The following is a 22,662-nucleotide window of genomic DNA, read 5'->3' as shown; positions in this document are numbered from 1 at the left end:
TTTAACTTTAATTAAATTCGTAATTTCCTTGCAACTTCTGCGATATTTTTAAGATTTTTTTCATCTTTATTGTTTAATTAAATTAAATTAAATTAAATTTCCTCTTTTTTTATATGTCAAAATTATACAAATAAATGTGATTCGAGAGTCGATAATTAATAATTTACTAAATGAAAACGCGATTTCCTCACAGCTTTTTCTAGGATTTTTTCGTCTTTTTTATTTTTTTAAATTTAAATACGAGAAACGTTTTTCTTTCAGATATCAAATTTTTCTCTTTCTTACGTCAAAAGTGTATAAATAACTGGGATTTGAGAGAGTCGAATTTATAATTTTCTCTCTCAAATTTCAAAAATGCGACAATTTATAATTTTCCTTCTCTCTCCTTGAAAATAATAAAATATTAACAATAAAACAGAATCTCTCTGCTCATTTGCTCGGTGTAATTAACATCGATAATGCGGAGCAATAAATACTTGCTTCTGAAGAACCGAGAAGATAAGTTTTTATCTGAAACGGTGATAACGATGCAATGAAATATATCCTCTTATTAATAATTGCAATGTCACTTTTGTCCTCGATTATTTGGTCTCGACAAGCTTCATTGTTACATTTCAGATACGTATGAAAAACAAGGGTGAAGCGAGTAACAGCGTTAAATTCGTAAAATGTATTCCGATTTATTAAATTTCACGTATGCCTAAATATGAGCTCTTTACACGTTATAATAATATATATCGTGTAGAGTTTGATATCGAAGAACTTGTTATACATTTATTATAATCGGTAGTACGTTGATTAAATTATCGTACAGTGTAATAGATAATAATGTAACATGGCTATAACTAGGCACATACATGTAACAGTGAATCGCAAATAAAAAAATTATGTTCTCAGCCTATCTTATATAAAGTTGAATATAATAATATATAATATTAATATAATATATAATATAATAATATATATATAATATAACTGCTATGTTTTCTCTCTCTCTCTCTCTCTCTCTCTCTGTCTCTCTCTCTCTCTTCTGCGTGTATTTCTCTTATTTACAACATTGAAACGATTATCTCTAACGAGTTGCTTTATATCTATCAGATATCTTTAATAACAAAGTCGCTTGTTTTTTTTTGCCCCTCTTTATCAGAATGTCATTATACAGATATATTAGTATTAGAGCTATATATGTAGGAGAATTGTACAACGGACAATAAATTTACGGATTTAGCTGCAAAGCAATATCCTTGTATCTTTCGGATTCCACGAAAGATCCAAGAGGATAGAGAAAGATTAAAATATATATGTATATATATATGTATATATATGCGAAGGATTTTAATATAGATATATATATATAGATATATATATGATATATATACTTAAAATTATGTTACAAAAATATTTACATGTTCTCATTGTATACTCGGATGGCGAACATGAGCTGTACACTCTCTATCATTCTCTGTCTCTCTCTGTCTTTCTCCTCTCTCTCTGTATCCGATGTTACGCCATCCGTGGCAATTTATAACTTATATTAGTACACACACGTTTCTTTTTTCTTTTATTATTACAAAATATCGGCTAAAGTACAAAGTAAACACCAAATGCCAAAAATATGTCTGATTTACACTTTGAAATCGCAGCCGAACGCAATATAAAAAGGGCTCTCCCTCTCCTCCTCCTCCCTTCCTCCTCTTTTCTCGTCTCATTTTCTCGCTCTCGAGCATAGGAGAACCGTACGTATATGCGCTCAGAAGAATTCCGTTGTAATACTTTCGCAGAGAATACATAAATACATATTATAACTTAATTTTTGCCCCCCCCCCCCCCCGCCCCGCCCCCCCCGGCTTACTTTCTAATCACAGATCTTTAAACTTTGATATTTGCTTAAGAACCGATGATTGAAGTCGCGCGATTGTTTTTTCTTTTATACACGTTTCGAAAAACTCCACGCGTTTTATTACCAGTTCAGGTGGAATCTCGGTCGCGAATCACGTAACGGATGCGATCCATTCGATCAAACGTCAGATTTTTTTCTTCTTCTTTTTTTTTTACATATAAATTTATTACTCTTCTTCCCCTCTGCTCCAGTTTTTACAGAAACTGTTGCAGTTTCGACCATGTTTCATCAAATTTCGAATGAAAATTTTTCTCTAAGCTTTCGCAGAACGTGGATCGCAGCCAGCAGTTACGTGTTTGCGACCAAAGAGGACCGTGAAAATTAAAAATTTGGAGACGTTGAAAAGAGTAAAAGTAACGCGATTTGTTGAATAAATTAAGATATATATTTATACTTTTCTCTGCCAATTCTCTCTGTCGAGGCGTTCGCTAAGTATAAGTTGACGACGCCTCTTCGAATCGATCCTAATTAGTCGCTTTTGACGAGCGAGGTACCTCGAGCACCTATAGCATAGCTATAATTTTTTTTTTTTTCTTTTTTACGAGAGTCTCTCTAAGATTGTACCGCCTCTAATGTTGTACTATAATTAGTTTCGCGAGCGACGCGCGTTTCTACTGCTCCGCAGAAGGTGGATAGCTATGACAATTGTTATAGTGCAGCGAAAAATCTTAAATATATATATATATCGCAAGGAGTATCTCTAACGACAAGTATTCATCGTTGTTTCCCTTTACAGTGAATATTCGCCATCGCTCGCCCTCTTGCAAGCGCCCGCGACCGGAAATACAATAAACAATACATTAATTAAAATCATACAAACGGAGAAAGATTGACTTATGAATTAAAGAAATGCGAAACTTGGCTTCTCTCCTCGCCTTTAACAAGTAATAACATACTAATGTACAGCTATTAATCATCACGCACCGTCAAAATCCGAAACTCTTTTTTCACACATGATATACACATACATGCATACACGCATAGACATAGTATGTATGTGTGTATATGTATGTATATGTATCTATGTGTGTGTATGTATATATATATATATATATATATATATATAATAATTTTAATTACACATATAAAGTACAATATATACTCAGAAAACACCAAATAACGGTTATATAATTGTTAGTTGTAATTTCCCGCTCAACGATATAACTGTTACATGTTATATAATAGTTACATAACATGTTACAGTTATATCATTGAGTGGGAAATTACAACCAACAATTATATAAATGTTATTTGGTGTTTTCTGGGTATATATAATTTTAATTACACTGGGTCGACGTTGAAACTCTAGAAGACTATATATATAATAGTTTCAAGTTCGAGAGCGATCGCTTCTCGCCGTTGTGATCAAGTCGAGTTGCAAATCTTTACGATATCGCGCGAAATCGATGCGTCGTAATGCGCTGCCCACAATTTTTAACGCAAAGAGGAAAGAATACGCGCACATTTTCATCGTCTAATAATCGTGTTTTCGTTTCGTAGATTAAATAAGAAGAAGCATTTTTCTCGTTAGAAAATAGCCCAATGTTCTCTCTCTTTCTCTCTTTGCATTTAATTGATTTAATTAATTTATCTCTCTCTAGGCTCTCTTTTGTTTTGATGCACTCTTCTCTTTACCGCTTAGTAAATTTTGTACTTGAATGAATGTTGAATGCGAACGAATAAAGTTTCGGGAGATTGACTTAAAAGAAGAAACGAATTCATAAATAAAATATTATATTATCGCTCGATTTCTCTCGCTTTCTTTTTTCGTACAACTAAAAATATATTCCACATCGTTTAAATGACAAAAACAATGGTACATGTAATTTAATATCGTATAATAGTAATCGTCCTACGCACATCTTCTTTAAACATCAATATAGATTCAAGGGTAAATAACGCATTTAAATAAAATATTAACTTTAAAAGCAAAAAAACGTTGCTCGTATCGATAACGCATCACCACTCTACCTTATGAAAAAATAAACGAAACGATTTGCGAAATTTCCAAAATAGAACTGAAGCTTAAATTTCAACATTTACTCTTTATTATAAATAATCTATCATTTACATTGAAATATAAAATATAGAAAATTCCACGCTCTCCCTCCCCCCCCTTTTTTGGCTCTGCAACATCAAAAAACTTCACGACATAGTACCATCTCGCTTATCTATCGTTAGAATAAGTTTGTATTGAGATTAGAGAGTAATCGCGTTTCCTACAGACTAGTCTAAATAGCATCGTTAAATATATATATAACTTCGTATATCGTTAGTATTATGCAAGTTTTATTTATATAGATACACACACACACATGTATATATGTATATATATATATATATATACACAGAGACAAGTTGAACGATACAGAGTGTGCACATTGTAATGATAACTGCTCTTAGAAGGGATATATCGCGAGAATCAAAGTGTCGATCTCACTCGTAAACGCCTCCAACTTTAATCTTATCAAAATTGAGTGTGTGTGTGTGTGTGTGTAAACTACAATGACTATATATAAACATTTTAGGGCACCGCATTTCGCCGGTATAAAAAGTGTACGCCATTCGAGTACACTTTTGGCCGTCAAAGAGAGTCACCGGATACTCTGGATGTACGCTAGTTGAAATGCGCCGCTACATATCCTCGAAATACTCAGCCTTAGGCCATCATCGCGCGAGTCCCGTCGAATATTTTGAGAGAAGAACCATCAAATTAACGTCTATTGATTAAATCCTTTCGATATCTGCGCGATGATTCTAGAAGCGATCGATGATACACACTAAACTCCGGCGCTTCTCCTCCTAATTATTTAATGAACCTACGTACACGCGCCAAATGATGCATGTATCCATCATTTTACAACAAGAGAGAATGTGTACGAACTCCCGGGTCAGCTAGAACTCGTATTTCTTTCTTCCCAGAAAGAAAAAACCGCGCACGAGGGTCCAATGGCTTAGAGACTTCGTTCCCAATCGAGAACATATAAAATGATATCAATTTGGAACTCGAGAATTTGCAACAATCCTACCCTCTTCTACCGGTTACGATCTCGGCGGTGCTGGGTGATTGAAAAATGGCTTTTGCGGCTGTCCCGATGACGTGGGGGTAGGGTACGCTTGGTTGCCCGGTGGCGGTGGCGTCGTCGACGAGAACTTGGGCACCGTCGTCCCCGTGGTCGTCGCCGACGCTGTTGCCGTTGCCACCGTTGCTGCCGTTGCTACCGCTGGTGGCGGTGGTGGTGGTACAAATTGAGGCGGCGGATACGGGTTGGAACCCGGTGGCGCTTGGGACGCTTGAGGTACCAGGAATTGCTGTTGCACTTGCTTGCTGGCGGCTCCACCCGCCTGCGACGGCACGGCGGTGCCGTACATCGGCTGCTGAGTGGTAGAGGTGGTCTGCGGGGGCATCGCAAAGTTCGGATATTGCACCGGAGCGGGTTTACTCTGGAATTGGGGATAGTGAATGGACGCGGAGCCGGGTGGCGGGATGTACGGCTGAGGTGGCAGCTGCTGCAACCCGGGATACCCCGGCGGCGTGTTGACGACCAGATTCTGAGGCGGGGACTTGTGCGCCTTCAGTATCGCCTCGGCTGTCAAACCTATAATCCAGAAAAATGATGGAATGAACGCTGAGCAACGGAGGCTGGTTTGATTTTATAGCATCATTATCATGAGTCTCTTGAAACGTTGCGAGATAGAAATTAGTAGCTTTAACATCTAGTCCCTCTAAGTCTATTTCTCCAAGTTTATATTATTTTTCGCCCACACATATATTTTTTTAAATATGCTAAATTACAAGTTTCAACTCGGTGCGTACCGTGCTTACGAGCTCTCTCCTCTTCGTCGTCACTGAGAAACAATCCGAATTCGCGTTTTAGTCGCTCGGTGAGATTTTCTCGCTGACGTTCTACCAGAGTTGGCGCCGCGGACCAACCGATCGTACCCTCCTCCCCACCTGATTCGAATATTAATCTATTTAATCGCGTTAGATTAAGCCAGGAAAATACCATGAAAATTTACATATGTGTGATCTTATATCTTTGTCTAGATTTAAGGATCTTTTCGAGAAACTTTAATCCTGTAAAAACTCATACATGTTTTACTCTCTTACAAGTTGGATCATTACCTTTCTTTTCATCGTTCTCGTTGGTGGCGTTCGGGAAGAGTGTCAATGTGGTAACGCTTGATAAATCTAGGGTAGCAGATGCTTTGGAGCCCTCCTCGTCGGAGCTGAGCGAAGAGGTGCCGCTGCTGGTGCTATCCGATCTACCTCGCGCCCCACTTTTGTCCGCGGTGGAGTCATCCTTGGACGATTCCGGCTCGGCTCCGGCTCCTCCGGACGATTGTTGTTTGCGTTTGCGGTATTCCGATATGGATAACTGGAAAGGTAAGTAGAAACATTTTCCTAAAACATATTCGCCATCTTTCATCATGAATAATCAATTTAAAAAGACAGAAGCAAGAATGAAGCAAATGAAGAAATTATATTTGGTCCATGACGTGTGTACTGATGCAGATAAAATGGTGATAAAGAAAGAAGGAGAAAAACAATGGACACCCTACCTTCTTAGCAACATAAAAAACCTTACTACAGCCCTACCGTTCTAACCTTGCGCTTGACGGGAGGAAGAGCGTCCGGTTTAAAGGCCGGCGGTGCAGGCATGTTATTTGGTACGACGGTTCTCGGGTCTTTCAATCGTTTTATTTCCTTGGGTTTGGTCTCCTCCTCCTTGACAGGAGCCTCTTCCGGCTTCGGGGCTTCTTGGGCTGTACTCGAGTCTTGTACCACGTCTAGACTACGTTCAGGAGAGATGTCTGATTTTGGTTGAGCTACTTGCGACGACGCGCTAATCTCGTTATCAATGTCATTTTTTATTACTTCGGGCTCGTCCTCCAGCTTCGCTTCCAGGAGCTCGCGCAACGCGGTCGACAGCATCGATTTCTCCTCGCCGTTCGTCGACTCTTCTACCGTGTCCATGGTTATCGTGGATTCTATGATGGCCGCCTCAAAGTCCATCTTGGGTGCCTTGGGCGCGGCCGCCGGATCAGCCTTCTTGCGAATGCGCTCGCTCAAAGGTGGAATCGAATGGAAGATCTTGGGAGGATCCAAGACGGACTCTGCGTTCGACGAAGTCGACTCGAAAATGGACTCCTCGGACAAAGCGGTGAAGGTGGACGATTCCGTTTTGGGAGCCTCCTTCGAAGCCTCATCGTTCGCATCTCCCTTGATCGTTTCCTTCACGTCATCTTCCATAAGGGAAACTTGCTCCGACTTCACATCAGGCTTAGCGTCCAGTTCGTTGAAAGGCGCTTCTTCGTGTTTGATGTCGAACAGCTTGAAGGACGATTCGCAGTACTTGTCGTCGTCCATGTCCTTATCTTCCGAATCAGAGTCCTCCTTCGAGCTTTCCATCAATCCCTCTATTCCATCCATGCTCTTGTCCTTCTCCGAACTTGTGTCAATCTTCTCTTGGTAATCGTTGCCGTCGTCGCCTGTGATCTTCTTCATCTGCGCCTCGACGTCAAACTCGTCAATGGACGCGTTATCGTCCGATTTCTCGACGACGATCTCCTGACACTTTGCGACGGTTTCGGACGACTTATTTTCAGATTTCTTATTTTCGTCACTGGCAACGTTCAATGAGATTTCGTCGATGCCGCCAAATTCCAGCTGCAGCTCGACCACTCGTTGCTCCAGAATCTCATCGGATTCCATAGGAGATGGATATTCTTCTATCTCGGTGTGCGATATATTGTGATGGATTATCTCGACCGTTCCTTGTTCCTCCTTCTTCATGAAAGGCTCTTTCTTCAGATTCAAGTCATTAAACGACACTCCACTTTCCACGACCTTTTGAATCTTTGCAAATATCTTCGGGTCCAGCGAACTGTAGTTACATTCGGTCTTTATATCACCTTTCTCCCATTTTGGAAAAACTTTTTCCTCCTTTATCGTAGCACTTTCTGCGCTCATTACGGGGGAAATTTTCGCCTTGACGATATCCGAGAAATCCGAGCATTTCTCTTCATTACATGTCACGTAAAAATCCGATTGAGAAAAAGTGTCGACTGATATTTTCTTCCGAACGACCGATTCGTCGGAATCTACCGGTCTGCCGTCAGCGTTCACCTCTTCTTTCATAGATTCCGACTCGTAATGCACCTCGTCGTTCTGTTCTACGAAAGGCGACTGCGCGCGTTCCGCATAGTCATCCTGGAAAGACAGTAATATTGACACTATTAAAAAATGTCGAATCATATTACACATTAGACACATTAGAATAATGCAACATTCAAGCGCTGAAATATGCATTAGCCAGACTTACTTCAGCGGGACATAACGATCTGTTGTTTGACGCCGCCTCGATCGGTAGCAGCATAGTTGGCGTTGTCGGTGGAGTGTAGTTCTCCGACGACAGACTCTCCCGGGCTATTCTGCGCTTCTTGGGCGGAGCTACCGTTTCGCTGAGCGACGGGGGGCTCTCGGGCCGGCTGTTGGGGGAGTCGCATTCCTCCGAGATTGCCTGACGCAGCCACCGTTTCTTTGCCGAGCCCGTGGGACAACCGCCGCTGCTACCGCCGTTGTTATTGTTGTTGCAGGGAGTGGAAGCCCCCTGCTGTTGCTGTCTACGCTGCGGCGGAGAGTCGCATATACCGCTAACCGAGTTGGCAGCTTGTACAAGAGTGGCCAGGCTCTTGGCTGCGTAGCTCTGTGAGAGAAATTCTGCCGTTGGATCTGTCGCCGGCAGCGGCGGGAAGTGTCTGCCGCACAGCGGATGATTTACGGAATTTTGCAAGGTCGGCGCTGAAGGTAGAGCCGGCAGCGGTGATACCTGGGGTACGTTGGCCTGCGGCGGATCGGGCGACTCCTTCAGCCACTCGTTCATTAGTACCTTCTTCGTTTTCGGGAACTTGAAACCTGGCGCCAGTGGACCAACCGCCGCGGCCACCAGCAAGCAGGCGGACGACAGCGGTGTGGATGGCGTGGAGCTTTGCGAGCTACTGCTGGCTCCGCTGTCGCAGGTAGGGCTTTTGACGGGGGTGGGCTGTTGCAGAGGGGGCGAGCTCGGAGGACCTGGAACGTTGGAGTTTGCTAGGGCCAGTAGTAAACCGGCCGCTGTGGGAATCCCACTGTGATGGCCACCGGATGACGGTCCGATGTTGCTCGCACTGTCTCCGATCGCGACTGTGTTCTTGGCTGGTGTGTGTAAATGCGACGAATAGGGAACTTCCCGGCTGGGTGGACGACCCAGTAGAGGTGGCGATTGCATGGAATTGCTCTCGTCTCCGGAAGATACGTCGGACTCGGCCGAATTCAACCTTGTTCTTCGATTGTTAGCGTTCTGCGATTGAGACGTGCTCGTCGTCCTCGCCCGACCTTTTCTCCTCTTCCGCCGCAACGGTCTATCCGAGCTTGCCTGTTTACCACTCTTGGATGACTGTCCCGTCGTCGGATTATTATCCTCATTGTCGCTATGCGTGCCGCTAGACTCCTTTCGTTGCGCGTTCCTCGCTTGGACCTCCTGCCTCCTCTGTTCCGCTTTTTCCATTCTCTCAATGGCCTTCATGATAGCCTCCATCTTCCTCTCCTCCCGTGTCATCTTCTTTTTATCCTTTTTCGTTTCCGGTGTCACCACCGATTCCCTTAAACCAGGTGACGATTGAGGCTGCACGTTCGTTACAGTCGCAGTAGGTTCTTCCTTAGGGACTTGACGAGTCGTGGAAACGGTAACCGTGGTCGTGACGGTTTTCCTCGGCGTCGTGACAGTCACCGTCGACGGTGCGGATGACGTCGCGATTGAAGTGACTTGTTGCGCGATGCTCGTAGGAACTGGCGGCGCCGGGGGATCGGTTTCCTCGCAGACGGTGTTTCTCCGACCTCGTCGCCTTCGTTCTCTGCCACTGTAAGCAACAAAAATACATGATGAAATATATATGGTTTTCGTGTCGTCCTATTATCTACGTTATCTCATCAACTTACTCGGCATTTTCGATGAGAGCGCCGTTGCTACCTCTTCTGTTCAGTTGCTGATTCGCCGCGTTGGCGATCTGACACTCCCGCGGATTGTTACACGCGCACACGACGGGTAACGCGGGAGAGGAACCGGGATTAGGCGATAGCAATAAGTCGTGCTGCTCATGCTTGATTGTTATTTCGGCATTCTTCTCGATCGCACAAGTCGTGACGATGTAAAGGTGCAGCGTGCCCTTCTCGATGCAATGCTTCACCTCGGCGTTCGGCTTGCAACTGCGCCGCACGAACCTCGCATCGTTCCCGTACGTTCGCGTGTCCACGCACACCTCGGTGCCGTCTCGTGGCAAGCGATAAAAGAAGACGAACGGCCCCGGTCGTTGGGCGTGCTGTCTACCACCCTGCGGATGCTGCGACCGATGCTGCGTACTGAGCATGTACTTGCCGCGTAGTTCCACGACGGGGGTGTTTGGCGGAAGGTACATCGTCGCCACCAGGAACTGTATCAGTCACGAAGAAAAGACGTTCTAGTATAAATTTCGCCATATCTTTCCAATATGAGACAAGAATGAGCCAGTAGGTGAAAAGTGTGTTTTCGATCTTATTCTAAAAGTGAATGATTGAGGTGAATAAATGTGGTTAATAGATAATATTGAAAGAAAGAATAATTAAAGAGATATAAAGGATAAAGTAATGATTTAAAAATTATAAAAATTTCTCTCTTTTTATAATTTTTTCATCTACTCTTTTTTCCTTTCAAGATGATGGCTTACTTACTCTGAGATTATTACTGTGCACGTTGAGCCTGCATTTGCCGGTGGCTATGACATTCATGTTAGTCTGTCTGAGATCGCTATGCGTGCCGTTGACCTTGATGCTCGATATCCTGGCACGTAATTCGGGACTGTAATGATTCGTGACGGCCTCCTCGTATCTTTCGATCCACTGCCTCAGAGGCGCCATGTTGCTACCCCAGGCATCTTGCACGTCCTCCTCCTTGTCCTCGAGACTCATCCTCCTCTTGGCTTTGCGTTTCCCGGGTCCTCGCTTCGGTGTCGCGTTCTCCTTCTTGCGAACCGCGCTCGATTGCCGAGCATGCGAGTCCCTTCTCTGTCTCTTGGCCACGTTGTTGTTATTGTTGTTGTTGTTGTTCAGCCTTCGCACCTGCGCGGACTGAGCGGGCGCGTCAGACTTGCCGCGTCGCGGGATCTGCGACGACGGCTGCTGCTGCTGCTGCTGCGAGAGCGATCGTTTCTTCTGGACCGTGGCGTTCACCGAGCCAACGTCCGTGTCCGCTGAACTGGTGGACGATGTATCGGACGACGTGTCCGAATTGAGCAGCTCCTCGCGCTTGCGCATTTGCAGAGTGCGAGCTCGCTGTCTGTCCACTCGTCGCGGCCGACACCTCTCGCAGAGATACTCGTCAGGAATGTTCGAGCGGTCTATGCCCATGCAGTCGACATGCTGCCAGACTCTGTAATCGAGTAATGTTAAGTTTTCAATAAAGGATTTCCAGATGACTCTTTTCGTCTACAATGGATATTTAGCGTTATTAAGGTACAACAAAGCGAGAATATTTTTTATATATAAATTAAAGTACCAGGAAGCGAGAATATATAAAGTTTCTTTATATATTTTCGCTTGCCGTTCTCTAATCTATATTTTATACTAATATTGATAGTGACTTACAAGCATCGATCGCAACAAATCATGTATCCATCGTCATGTTCAAAGTCGCTAAAATCATATATATATACATATATATATTTATATCTGTGTGTAAAGTTATATTATAATTATATTATAATTATATATTATAATTATATTATATATTATAATTATATTATAATTATATTATAATATTATCGTCAAATTATATCATATCCACTAGTTTATCTACGGGTCTAGTATAAATGTACAGTGTTGTATGATACATCATATGCTTAAGAATCGTTTGCATACCAGATGCATCTAGTGACGCTGTCTTCGTCGTCGCCTTCCCCTTCAGGTGCCGTCTCGGTTTCTTCACCTTCCGGTTCCGCTTCTCGTCCCGCTTCGCTACTGATTGTGCTGGCAGCGTCATCTTCTGTATTGGTATTGCTCACAACTTCAAAATAAGTAACATTTATTATCATCAATTTCGCTTTAATCATCATGAAAAATATCGGAAACAATTTTGATAACAGTTTGCATAAGATCTCAAGGATATACTTTCTTGAAAAGAAGAAACTTGGGCAACTTTGTGCAATGATATACAAAGGAATTACCGGGACCAAAGATGTAAGGATGTTGAGAGGTGGCTGTGGAACTGCCGGCTCCGTTAATGGGTTGCTGCTTGGGATGAGGCGGCGATGACGGAGGTGGTGGCGGAGTTCGCGGAGGTGGCGCTCCATAATTGTGATCTTGGAGAACAAACTGAAGACACTGGAATTCAATAGGTACACATGATGTCTATGTAAATTGAAAATAATTTTTTTTTAACCAAGAAAATCAAAATATCAATCATGTAATCTTACAAAAAATAGATACACATAATTCAAAGAACTTTCTAAGCCAAGCATTGGATATGCTTTAGGTTTATACCTCGTAAGGAAGTGGCATTCTTCTCACTGGCGATTTACGGGCGCTTTGTTCTTCTTCTTTGGAAATTCGTAACTCGGTTTCATTTCTATAAAAGAAAAAAAAAACATTATTTTGTATCGCTTAATATGGTCGATAAAAAGAAACAAGATTAGTAGTCTACTTGAACTTACTTGATTTCAATGAGGTCCTTACGAAGGTTTTCGGTCATGGTCGAGGATACCGGCAACAAGGTCTTTATTTGTCCGCTCTGTTGCCTGATCTGTTGGGTATATTGCGGTGTCATGATTAGTTGCTTTTGCTGCATGACTTGTGATTGGATCTTGATCGGAGAGCTCTTGTGCGGGGCCATTACGTTGGACGATGCGGCCGTAACTGTTTGCTGCAATAAGGTCTTGATACATCCTTTTTGCGCAATCTGTATCGCGGTCGAGCCCTGAGTCTTCGGCAACGCTGTCACGTTCGTGTTCAACGAGGTTTTAATGCCGCTGCCGCCAACTTTCTGGGCGTGATTCCTCTGTACAGGCTTCTGCGGTGGAATAGTCTTGATGCAGCCAGGTTGCTTCTGCGGAGCGTTCTGCGGATTAATTACATTTTGGTGTTGTTGTTGTTGTTGTTGTTGTTGCTGTCGTTGTTGTTGTAGCAGCTGTTGCTCCCTCTGTTGTGCTAGAATCTTCATGGTTGGAATATTCATAGTCGGACTATTTCTCTGCACTACGGGCGGTTGAACGGCATTATTTTGCGAATTTGCAGTAACTTTAACGGGATTCATCATTTTTTGAGAGACGCTCTTTAGGCCTGCCGTAGATTGCGAAGCTTGCGGCGTCTGACCCTTCGATATCCCTACCCTCATCATCATCTGCTGCAACGGCTGTTGCTGCTGTTGAATCTTTGAATTTATCACAGCATGAGTCCTTTGATTATTCGACATGGTCGCCACCACTTTTTGATGCATATTCGTAATACTGTGACTTCTTTGAGCCTGTAGATTATTTGCGTTTGTCGATTGTTGCTGTTGCGACTTTTGCATTATGGATTGTTGCTGCGAAGTTTGTACAATTTGCTGCTGCAATTGCGTCGACGTGGGCTGCGCATGTGACTGCTTATTACCAAGCACGTTCGAATTTTGCGGTGGCACTTTAGAAATATTTGGGATGCTGTTACTCTTACAGACATTACTCATCGTGGTAGGTATTCGATTAGTGTTTAGTATCGTCTGGGATTTTTGCAAGCCAGTCGATTGAGATCTCTGATGAGGCGCCTGCACCTGCTGTTGGTTCGCTGTAGGTTGCTGTTGCTGTGTCTGAATCTTTTGTAGACCGAGACCGCTAGACTTTGGGACATTGTTTACCTGTTGTACGGTCAATTGCTGCTGTCTAGTCATCGCCAGAGTCTTCTGGGGTCCCTGTAATTTCTGCAGATTTTGTTGCTGTTGTACCTTATGATTCGGATGATGGCCGCTACTCAACAGCTGCGATGAAACCTGATTGTTGCAGACAGACTTTTGCGCGTTGACAGTTTGCGTCGTCTTTTGTATCACTGGATTGGCCTGCTGAATCTTTTGTGAATTCGCGATCGTTTGGTTGTTGACTGTCAATTGATTAATCTGATTAGTTAACATTTGCGACTTTTGCATGTTCTGGGCTCTGGATAGGGAATTGTTACGTTGCGCGGCTCCAGCAGACTGAGTAGTCTGATTAGTGTTCGTTACGGTTTTTCCCTTCTGCGCAGACTGGCTGGTTATAACACTCGAAGACCCCGTTTTCACCTGTATCCTTTGGAGATTCGTCGCCGCCATCGTAGCGATAGTTTTCACGGCCGCGGCGGTGCCTACAATGTGCTGTTGAACAGAGACGGGATGAAATTTGGGATGCAACGCCTGCATGTTGCTCGCTACTAGTGAAGATTGAGTGGATACAGGAGAGGTGTTGAGGATGGCCAGCGGAACGGGTTGCGCCTGGCTGGATGACGACGGTAACTTTTGCGAGATGACGCGTGTCGTCAACACTTGCGTAGTGTTGGTTTGTGAACCGGCGATCATCTTCTGCACCTGTTCCCTGGCGCCTTTGGCGACCGGATAGGTCACTACAGGCTTGACCGTCGTGAGGGCAGACGCAGTAGCGGCCGTGGGTTGCTGTGCCTGATTGCTCGCCGCTTCTAGACATTGCAGCAGCTGCGACTTGCCGCCACAAGCAGCCGCGACGACGTCGTCGCTGCTCGCAATCATCACAGCGTTTCCCGTCGAGGTGTTATTGGTATCGGTAGCGATTGCTACGGGTTCCTGGGACCGCCATATTTCCCGGGCGAACAACAACGTCGGCGGTTGCCCTTCGCCACCCTTGGTCACGTTTTCCACCACCGATGCCGTCGTGGCCTCCACATCCACATCCAGCTTCAGCACAAAGCTCATGGTGGTTTCAGCGGCCTGCCCGTATTCCTCCTCCATTTCCGCGGATTTGCTCGTTCCAATCGTCGCTGGAACGACAGCTTGCACCGCTTCATCATCGTTGTTTGCCGCCGCCGCTGCTGCGTTCTCGTTGCTGCGATTGTCACCGGCTAGTGGAGACACCGGGGGAGGTGGGCCAGGCCCTGGGGACACTTGCTCCCCACTGCCAGCTGTTCCACCCCCCGATAACTTGATTACCGATGGGGTCGACGTTTTGGTAGTCTTGTGAGAGCACGCCAAGTGGAAACTCGCAGTACAATTGGCTATCGTCCTCGCACAGGCTTGTCCTTACCAAGTCTAGTTCTCGATTCGGCTATTTGAGGACCGTGGACCATACGCTGCAACAAAAAAGAAATCAATCATCAAATCTACCGAGCTTTGCAGTTAATTTTTTTTCGGATCTTAATCATCTGAAAATCAATATATTGAAAGGACTAGATATGTGTCATGCAACGTTTTGTAGATTAAATATATTTTTAATGAGATTGAATGAAACATCAATATCTTTGATCTACCTATCAGTAAAAAAGAAGACCTTTTTTTCTTTCTAGGTGCAAAAAACATCTAAACCAAGGTTCTTTATTTCACTCAAGACCTAAAATCATCGGGGGTCAAATTTCACCGGAAGTCCTAAGCTCGTCGATCAACGGATTGTCGGCTTCGAGAAGGCTTGACAATAAATCATGCGATACTATCTTTCTTAAGTCGATATCGCTCCTTCCGTAATCAACACTAGGTCGAGAAAGACGGAAGCGAGAGATCCTCGCGGATTCCGAACAACTTTCTCGACAAGTAAGCCGTTTCACGCACGTTCGCGAGCTGTTTGCTCGGTCATTGATCACCATCGGGGGCGTCAACTTTCGTGTTTCGTTATCGTCGTATCGTAATAAGGAAGCGTGTGGGAATTTCAACGATATCGAGCCAGAGCGATGACACTTGACTCGAAAATAAAATAATCTCGACTGCCCCAAGTCGAAGACTTTCCCCAAACTTGGGGTGCCTTTCGTTCAGCGACACAAGCATCATCCTTATCGATCCTCCTGATGAAGAAGACAAAATGACGCTTGTGTCGCTAAATGAAAACCACCTTGATTGTTTTCCCGAGGTATCCGATTATTATTTCTGCGAGGGTACTCGAGGTACTGCATTACTTTGACCTTGCGATAAGTCGGTTATTCGCTAAATGAGGATACGCAAAAGAAGGAAGATGAATGACACGCGCGTTATCGACCAAGATAACGAATAAAGGCGAGTTTAGTCGAGCGTATTGTGTCTAATCACTTAATTATCATATGCATCCGCTTGTGTTCGACACAAGCGACGACGATACCTTTCCCACTGGTGTGAATAGGTGTGTGTCATCAGACGTAAACATATCACGCTGAACGTCTCACGAGGAGCGTGACCGGAAGTTATTTATACGAGAGGGAAAAGGAGGGGGAGAGGGCGATTGTTTCCGGCTCTTTGAAAAATTCAATATTGAAGTATCTCTTATGATGATCCTTTCTTCAGGGTGCGAACGTCAGTCCGATTACGCGTCAAGTTGGTGTTTAATTTTAAACGGAAATGTGAATCATCGCGAATATTATTTCAGACGATCCGACGAAATCTCGGTGGGTTCTCCTCGCGATTTGCCGGGGGGAAATTGCAGTTCCCGACTAAATATAATGTAACGCTCAGTCGCACTTGTGCGTTTGTTACATAAAATGTGAGAAAGAGAGACAGAGAGAGAAATAAAATATTGAGATTGGGGAGATTTTTTTCAGATTTCACAGATTCTACAATATTCTACTATTGTTACCAGCTGATCTTGTCGAAATTCTCACGATATTTTAGGTCTGAATAATTTTGCTTTAAGATTCTTGTTAAATTTCTTGCTAATTAATGGTTGGACAATCACTTTTTTCGAGCTTTAGCTAAAAAACGTTAACCTATCGCTTGTGAACGATCTTCAGCAAAGGTTAAAAAATTGAATGACGAGATTAATATCGACGGCGATATACGAGCAATCGATATACCACTTCCAGAGTCGAGTCAGGGAGATCGAGAGGGGGTAATAAAACGGCGAAAAGTTGGTTGCAGACGGAAGTAACGTATAAACATGCGTGATTTTCCTTGGAACGCGAAACGAGGAGGGAATTAGAAAGTCTCGTCAAGTATGTACGATTTTTGGAATGTCTCGCGGCCCAAGTATTGCATCGGGTGAACCTTAAGAAGTCGATTTTGCGGTGAAACCTTTTCTCTTTCTCGTGACCGACTTTGAATGGCATTGTTCGCCCAAGAGAGAGAGAGAGAGCCGTTCCGTGAAACAAATCGTCATGATGTTTTAAGTCACGTTTGCGCAAAATGACAGCCACGAATACTTGAAATTAAAATTTTATAAAATTATATTTATATCATAGTTATATTATATTTATATTAAAATTATATTTATATTTATATTATATTTATATTATAATTATATATTATATTCTTATAAAATCTATATAAAATTATTTATTAAAATTATTTATAAATTATTTTTTAAAATAAAATATTAATATATATAAAATATAAATAATTTATAAAATATTAATATCAAATATTCGACCCCTACAGTTGCAAATATTTCTTACAAGGAGAGCATCGAATAAAATTATCAATATTTAAAGATATCGATTGCAGATATATACATCTTCATGATTGTATCTTGATTTAAAAAAAATAGAGTAATATTAAAATTATAAAATTTACAAAAAAAGATCAATTTTACTTTTGAGAAACTCACGTAGCATGAGATATTGAAAACATTAGGCTATATAAGCGATTAAAAGTATATATATACTATATAAAACTATACTGCATCCATATACTGTATAAAAGTTCGATGGCTCTCTGAGAAGATAATTATTTGTCGGCGCAACATTTTCCAAGCGGCGGTCTATCGATATCTAAAATCTTGAGCCGCGAGCAGGCGAGGGCGAGTATCGATCCTGGCAAGTCTCGGTTGCCGTCCCTAGCCCGCGATTATCCGCTCTCTCGAGCTCTGAAAGCGCGAGTAAGAGTCATCGATCCTCGTCCTCGTCGTGCATGCAACGTTTATCGGTTGCATCTCGGCATCGCCAGCTTCGCCCGAGGATCCGCTCGACGGACTCGCTCGAGGAAAGTCGCTGTCGCCTTCGAAGAGGAATTAACGAGCTCTCTTGGTGGCAGCCTAGGGCGAGAAGTCGCTTCCTTCTCGTCGTCGTCGTCGATGTCGAGGTTGTTGTTGGCAGCAGTGGCATCAGCGACCTACTTGGCGTGCCTCGACCCTCCTCTCTCTCTCTCTCTCTCTTTCTCTGGCGGCATCGATTCGCATCGAAATTATTCTTCCCGAGCCGATTATTGTTCGCGCCATCCCCCGTTGGAGTTGCTCCCCTCGCGAGCGCTCCTTTTGAAAATGGAGGCCGCGCGTGTTTTAATATACGTGCGCATTTCTCGTAGGCCACTCGCAATAAAGGTGCCTTTGTGCGCTCGAGGGATTTTTCAATTTCCTTCATCGCGCGCTGAATTAATTTCCCTCGCGTACCTCATTTTCTTCGATATAAAGTCGAGGTGTTTGGAAAATAAGGACGAATCGGAATTGGAGATGCCTGACCAAGAACAGTCTCTCTCGAGTCTCTTGCTACAAGATGTATGTCGATGTCTCTAACAAGGCATTGGCAGGCGACAGGCGCGTTTCTACAACGTGAATCGCTCTAGGCGCAGCAAAGGAGCGCCTATTGCGTATTTATCTGTTGGAAACATGACCTCATCGTGACGAGTGTTAACATGAATTATTTACGATCACGTGTGAAAAAAACTCCTTTGTTTCTGAGCTGCAACAAATAACGTCCAAGTATATTCTGTCCATCCACAATTAGGAAAATATTATTAAAAAAAAAAAAAAAAAAGAAATATGACAATGTGATTTTAATAATCTCAATCGCGTTTAATAAGGTGTGTCTGTCCATCAAAAATAGTAATAAATAAATTTAAAAATAAAAAATAGTAATAAATAAATTTAAAAAAACTCGGTTAAAAATAATTAATTTCTAACTTTTGCTTCAACTAATAATAATTAATTGAAAATATTTCGTCAAGTTTACAATTTTTTTTCTCAGCGAAAATTTTGAATTTCGATCGATCTTTAATTCCACGGGACAGACGAGAAATCCTCAATTTTTAATTCGACCGCGCAATTTTCCCTCGTTACACCCAATTACAAGATATTTAAACGAGGTCGATCAGGATTTAACAAAATTGCACCGAGGAAAGCAGGGAGGCGAGAAACCGCGGTGGATCGTCGTAATTTCGTCGATCGATAATTACAAGGGTAAGGTAAAGATAATTAGGATCGTCGCGGTTGGAAGCTCAAACGGATCGCGTATCTCTCCCTATCTGTTCGCGGTGCCATCAATCGAGCGTTTGCTCGCTCGTCCTCGGCCGAGCTCTGTCGTTTCTCTCACAGAGTCGCTTTTACGGATGCTTCCATCGCTGACCCTTTGGGGAGGGAAAGAGAGAGAGAGAGAGAGAGAGAGAGAGAGAGAGAGGGAGGGAGGGGGTGAGGGAGAGAGAAGGAGAAGGAGAGAAAGAGAGAGAATGAGAGGGGAAGGAGAGAGAGAGAGGCTCTCCGTCTCTTTTTTTTCCTCCCCTCTTTGTTCTTCTCGGTTGACGTTACAGGAAAACGACGCTGCGCGCGCGCGCGCACGCGCATTCCATGTGTTCCGTGGCCAATCTGATTACAAGAGAGGCCCCACCGATGTAACTGCCGCGCAAACGTCACGGATGCAGGGCCGGATGATTCTCGGCGAGAGCTCGAATCGCTCCCTGACCTCCTCGAGCCGATCTATAAATCTCACCCCCCCCCCTTCCCTTCCGTTATCACGCGATGTGCATGTTTTACTGGAGTCGCTTTTTTTTTGTTTTTTTAATTCGAAACTCGAGAGACTCGCGCTCAGATTATGTCTCCGATAAGACATTCCTCGATTTTTTTCAGACTCGTTAATATTTTTTTTCACATCGTTAATCGTGGAATAATAGATACCCAGCAAACACCAAGTAACAGTTATATAATTGTTAGTTGTAATTTCCCACTCAACAATATAATTGTTATATAACACATAACAGTTATATAACAGTTATATAACAGTTATATTGTTGAGTAGGAAATTATAATAGTTATATAACTGTTACTTGGTGTTTGCTGGGTACATGTCGAGTAACGAATATTGCGAGGATAAGGGAAGAATGATAAGTCGTGATATCTGAAGCTGCACGGATTTCAATCCGCTCCTGTTTGAAGCAGGCTGATGGTGCGAGAAGAGAGAGAGAGAGAGAGAGAGAGAGAGAGAGAGAGAGAGAGAGAGAGGGAGGAGGAGAAGAGCGAGAAGGGACGCGGCTGGTGAAAGCGAGAGAAGCGCTTTAATAGTGAATACGTGTAAAACGCGGCCTGTGCAGTCAATTTGACGATTCCAATATTGCCTATAGTAACCGCGGGCAATGTAAACCAATAACAATCCCCCATATCGTCGCGTTCGAGCGTTCGATTAAAGCTGCGACGTGAAAGCATCTGGATTAGAGATCCAACCGCTCGCAAAAGCTGGGATATCCAGATTACGTTCCAGATCCCTATCCCAAGAGTTGTAAACTCTCCGCGTATCCTTCAATTCCCTCGAGAAAGAATCCCGAGATGAGCCTCTCGTATCTCACAATCAGTCAAGTCTCATGTAATCCAATTAAAGCGCGTTTAAATGTCGAGTGATCAGCTGATCTGCTCCTCTCGTTCCTCCCTCTCAATCTCTAGAATAGGTTTCCAGAATACTTCAATTGCTACCCCCATACAGCAAAGACCATTGTTGTTACATTGCAGCAATATTGCCGCAATATTGCTGCAATGTAACAACGATGGTCTTTGCTGCATGGGCATGATACAAACTTATTATTGAAGGAAAGAACTACCCTCGAACTCTGCGAGGAACCGCGAAGACCCGAGGAGAGGCAAAAGAAGGGTCCGATTCTTCATCAGGGCAGGAAAGAGGCGTCAAGAGTTGGGACGTGTTTTTTTTCCCGCTTCCTCTATTTTTTAAGCAGCCTCTGTGCGGTCGCCGGAAAATATCGATCGCGTGGATACGCGTCATTTAGATACTCCCAGCTGTGTGTATGTGTGTGTTTATATATGTGCGTGTAGCGCATGTATTCGGTCGCCCCGCGCATCCCTCAAACGAACGCGACGCACCTACGACTAGGTTCCACACCGTTGAATAAACGTTCCGTTTCTCGGTCGCTCTCACTTCTTCCACCCCCTCTTCTCCCACCACCCCCCGGGGGCCGCGTCGTCACCGCATCCTCCACCCCCGTCTTCCGCGCCGCTCCTTCCCAACCCTTCTTCCCCCACCCCTCCCACCCGTCCTACCGTCCCCACCCCTCCCCCCTGCCCCCTTTCGCGCGTGCTGGTATACAACGGCGTGCAGTGAGCCGTACACAAAGGCCTGATTGCCGGACACCCGGTGAAATATGCCAGTCCCCGCCAATAACCGGTATCTCTCGCTGCCCTCTCTTCATTTTTGCGCTGTCTTCGCGCTGCGGGTTCACGAAGCGGCGGGGGGGGGCGGGAGAGACGGGGAGAAAAGTCGCGGAGAGCGGTAAGGGTGAGAAGGAGGGAGGGGAGGGGAGGAGGGAAACAGGATGGAGCTTACGTCGCTGAAAATGTATCGAGATGCGAGAGACAATGGATGCCACGGTGCAAGGATCGAGGAAGAGCGTTCGTTTAATTAGTTTTAACCCCCTCCCCCCCTCTCGGGGTGGGAGAGATTTGCCCGTAATTCGCGATACGACGTAAAATGAGCAAATGGCGCGCCGATTGCGGAAATGACGTCACTTTGGGGCAAAGTCGCCCGGAGATGTATAGGTGTCCGAGAGCAACTTTTATATAAATCATCAATGGGGTTCGAGCCACTGTGAATCGAATGACGTAAATTGTATCTGCGCATGCGCGCGATGAATACGTTTTATTCAACGAGATGAATATTCGAGTAGATGAGAGAAGAGGGAGTATTTTTCTGCGGATGCTCGCTTATTTAGATATTTTTTAAACGCCTTTCATTATACAGTTGCCTCGATCGAAGATAAGCGGGCAGGGTAGGATAAGGTAAGGTTAGGTTAGGTGAGGTTAGGTGAGACTCTAGGGCACCGATGCGAAGTTGTTACCAACATTACCGCGAGAAAATCGCGTCGCCTCGTAAATTCACGCCTAAATATCATGTAGCTTCTCTCATATTTTTTGGAATCTTAAATAAAAATATTTAAAATTCTAAAAAATATTTAAGATCCTAAAAAATATTTAAAATCCTTCAGAAAAATAGGTGAAAAATATAATTCTAAAATTTGTCAATACCCACACAGCACAGAATATTGCAGCAATATTATTAATATTGTTGTAACATTGTAATATTGCCGCAATATTGCTGCAATTTTTTGTGCTGTATGGATAAAGAATAACGAGAAACGAAAGTAAACTCGCGTACACAGGGCCTAAGGATTTCTCGCGGTCTCCAGCAGTTCTCCAAGTTGATGTAGAATGTAATTATCGGAGAGGGGAATACGCGGCGGGTATAACATCAGGCCTAGTTTCATACTCTCGAGGTTTACGCGGTAGTCACGCGGCGCATTTCGGAATGCAATATAGAGACCGGCTGGGAACCGCGCATAATGGGCGATAGCAGTGATTGCAGCGGGAATCGAGTGGCTGGCTATTCGAGAGCCGCA

The 22,662-nt window shown here is 43.8% G+C and overlaps 1 protein-coding gene across 5 annotated transcripts; it reads right to left on the bottom strand.

Moving 5' to 3' along the window:
• Positions 1-660: 660 nt before the first annotated feature.
• On the bottom strand, positions 661-15,185 carry Upset (SET domain-containing protein upSET). 5 transcript variants are annotated; one of them, XM_083089224.1, is made up of 12 exons: positions 12,626-15,185; positions 12,456-12,540; positions 12,140-12,296; positions 11,835-11,979; positions 11,562-11,609; positions 10,650-11,346; positions 9,882-10,372; positions 8,227-9,802; positions 6,501-8,114; positions 6,027-6,279; positions 5,718-5,855; positions 661-5,499 (listed from the first exon to the last, which is right to left on the bottom strand). In XM_083089224.1, exons 1-12 carry the CDS (start codon positions 14,896-14,898, stop codon positions 4,943-4,945), a joined length of 8,034 nt encoding a protein of 2,677 aa, XP_082945350.1. In that variant the 5' UTR covers positions 14,899-15,185; the 3' UTR covers positions 661-4,942. The 5 variants fall into 5 exon arrangements, 3 of the variants coding, with proteins under 3 accessions (XP_082945350.1, XP_082945348.1, XP_082945349.1); XM_083089222.1 differs by having other exon boundaries at positions 6,510-8,114; positions 12,626-15,032; XM_083089223.1 differs by lacking the exon at positions 5,718-5,855 and having other exon boundaries at positions 12,626-15,032.
• Between the last annotated feature and the right edge of the window lie 7,477 nt (positions 15,186-22,662).

Source organism: Camponotus vicinus, unplaced genomic scaffold (genome assembly GCF_025532165.1).
Source record: "Camponotus vicinus isolate PSW18456_S1 unplaced genomic scaffold, iyCamVici1.0 SCAF_14, whole genome shotgun sequence".
NCBI lineage: Eukaryota > Metazoa > Arthropoda > Insecta > Hymenoptera > Formicidae > Camponotus > Camponotus vicinus.
Note: the sequence above shows the minus strand (reverse complement) of the source record. Positions and strands in the feature narration are given on the sequence as shown.

Coding starts and splice junctions, on each gene's coding strand:
- Upset (XM_083089224.1), bottom strand. CDS start 14,898: ATGGAGGAGGAATACGGGCAGGCCGCTGAAACCACCATGAGCTTTGTG. Junction 11,980..12,139: donor TCCTTACATCTTTGGTCCCG/GTAATTCCTTTG, acceptor CTTATTTTGAAG/TTGTGAGCAATACCAATACA. Junction 10,373..10,649: donor TGCACAGTAATAATCTCAGA/GTAAGTAAGCCA, acceptor TGACTGATACAG/TTCCTGGTGGCGACGATGTA.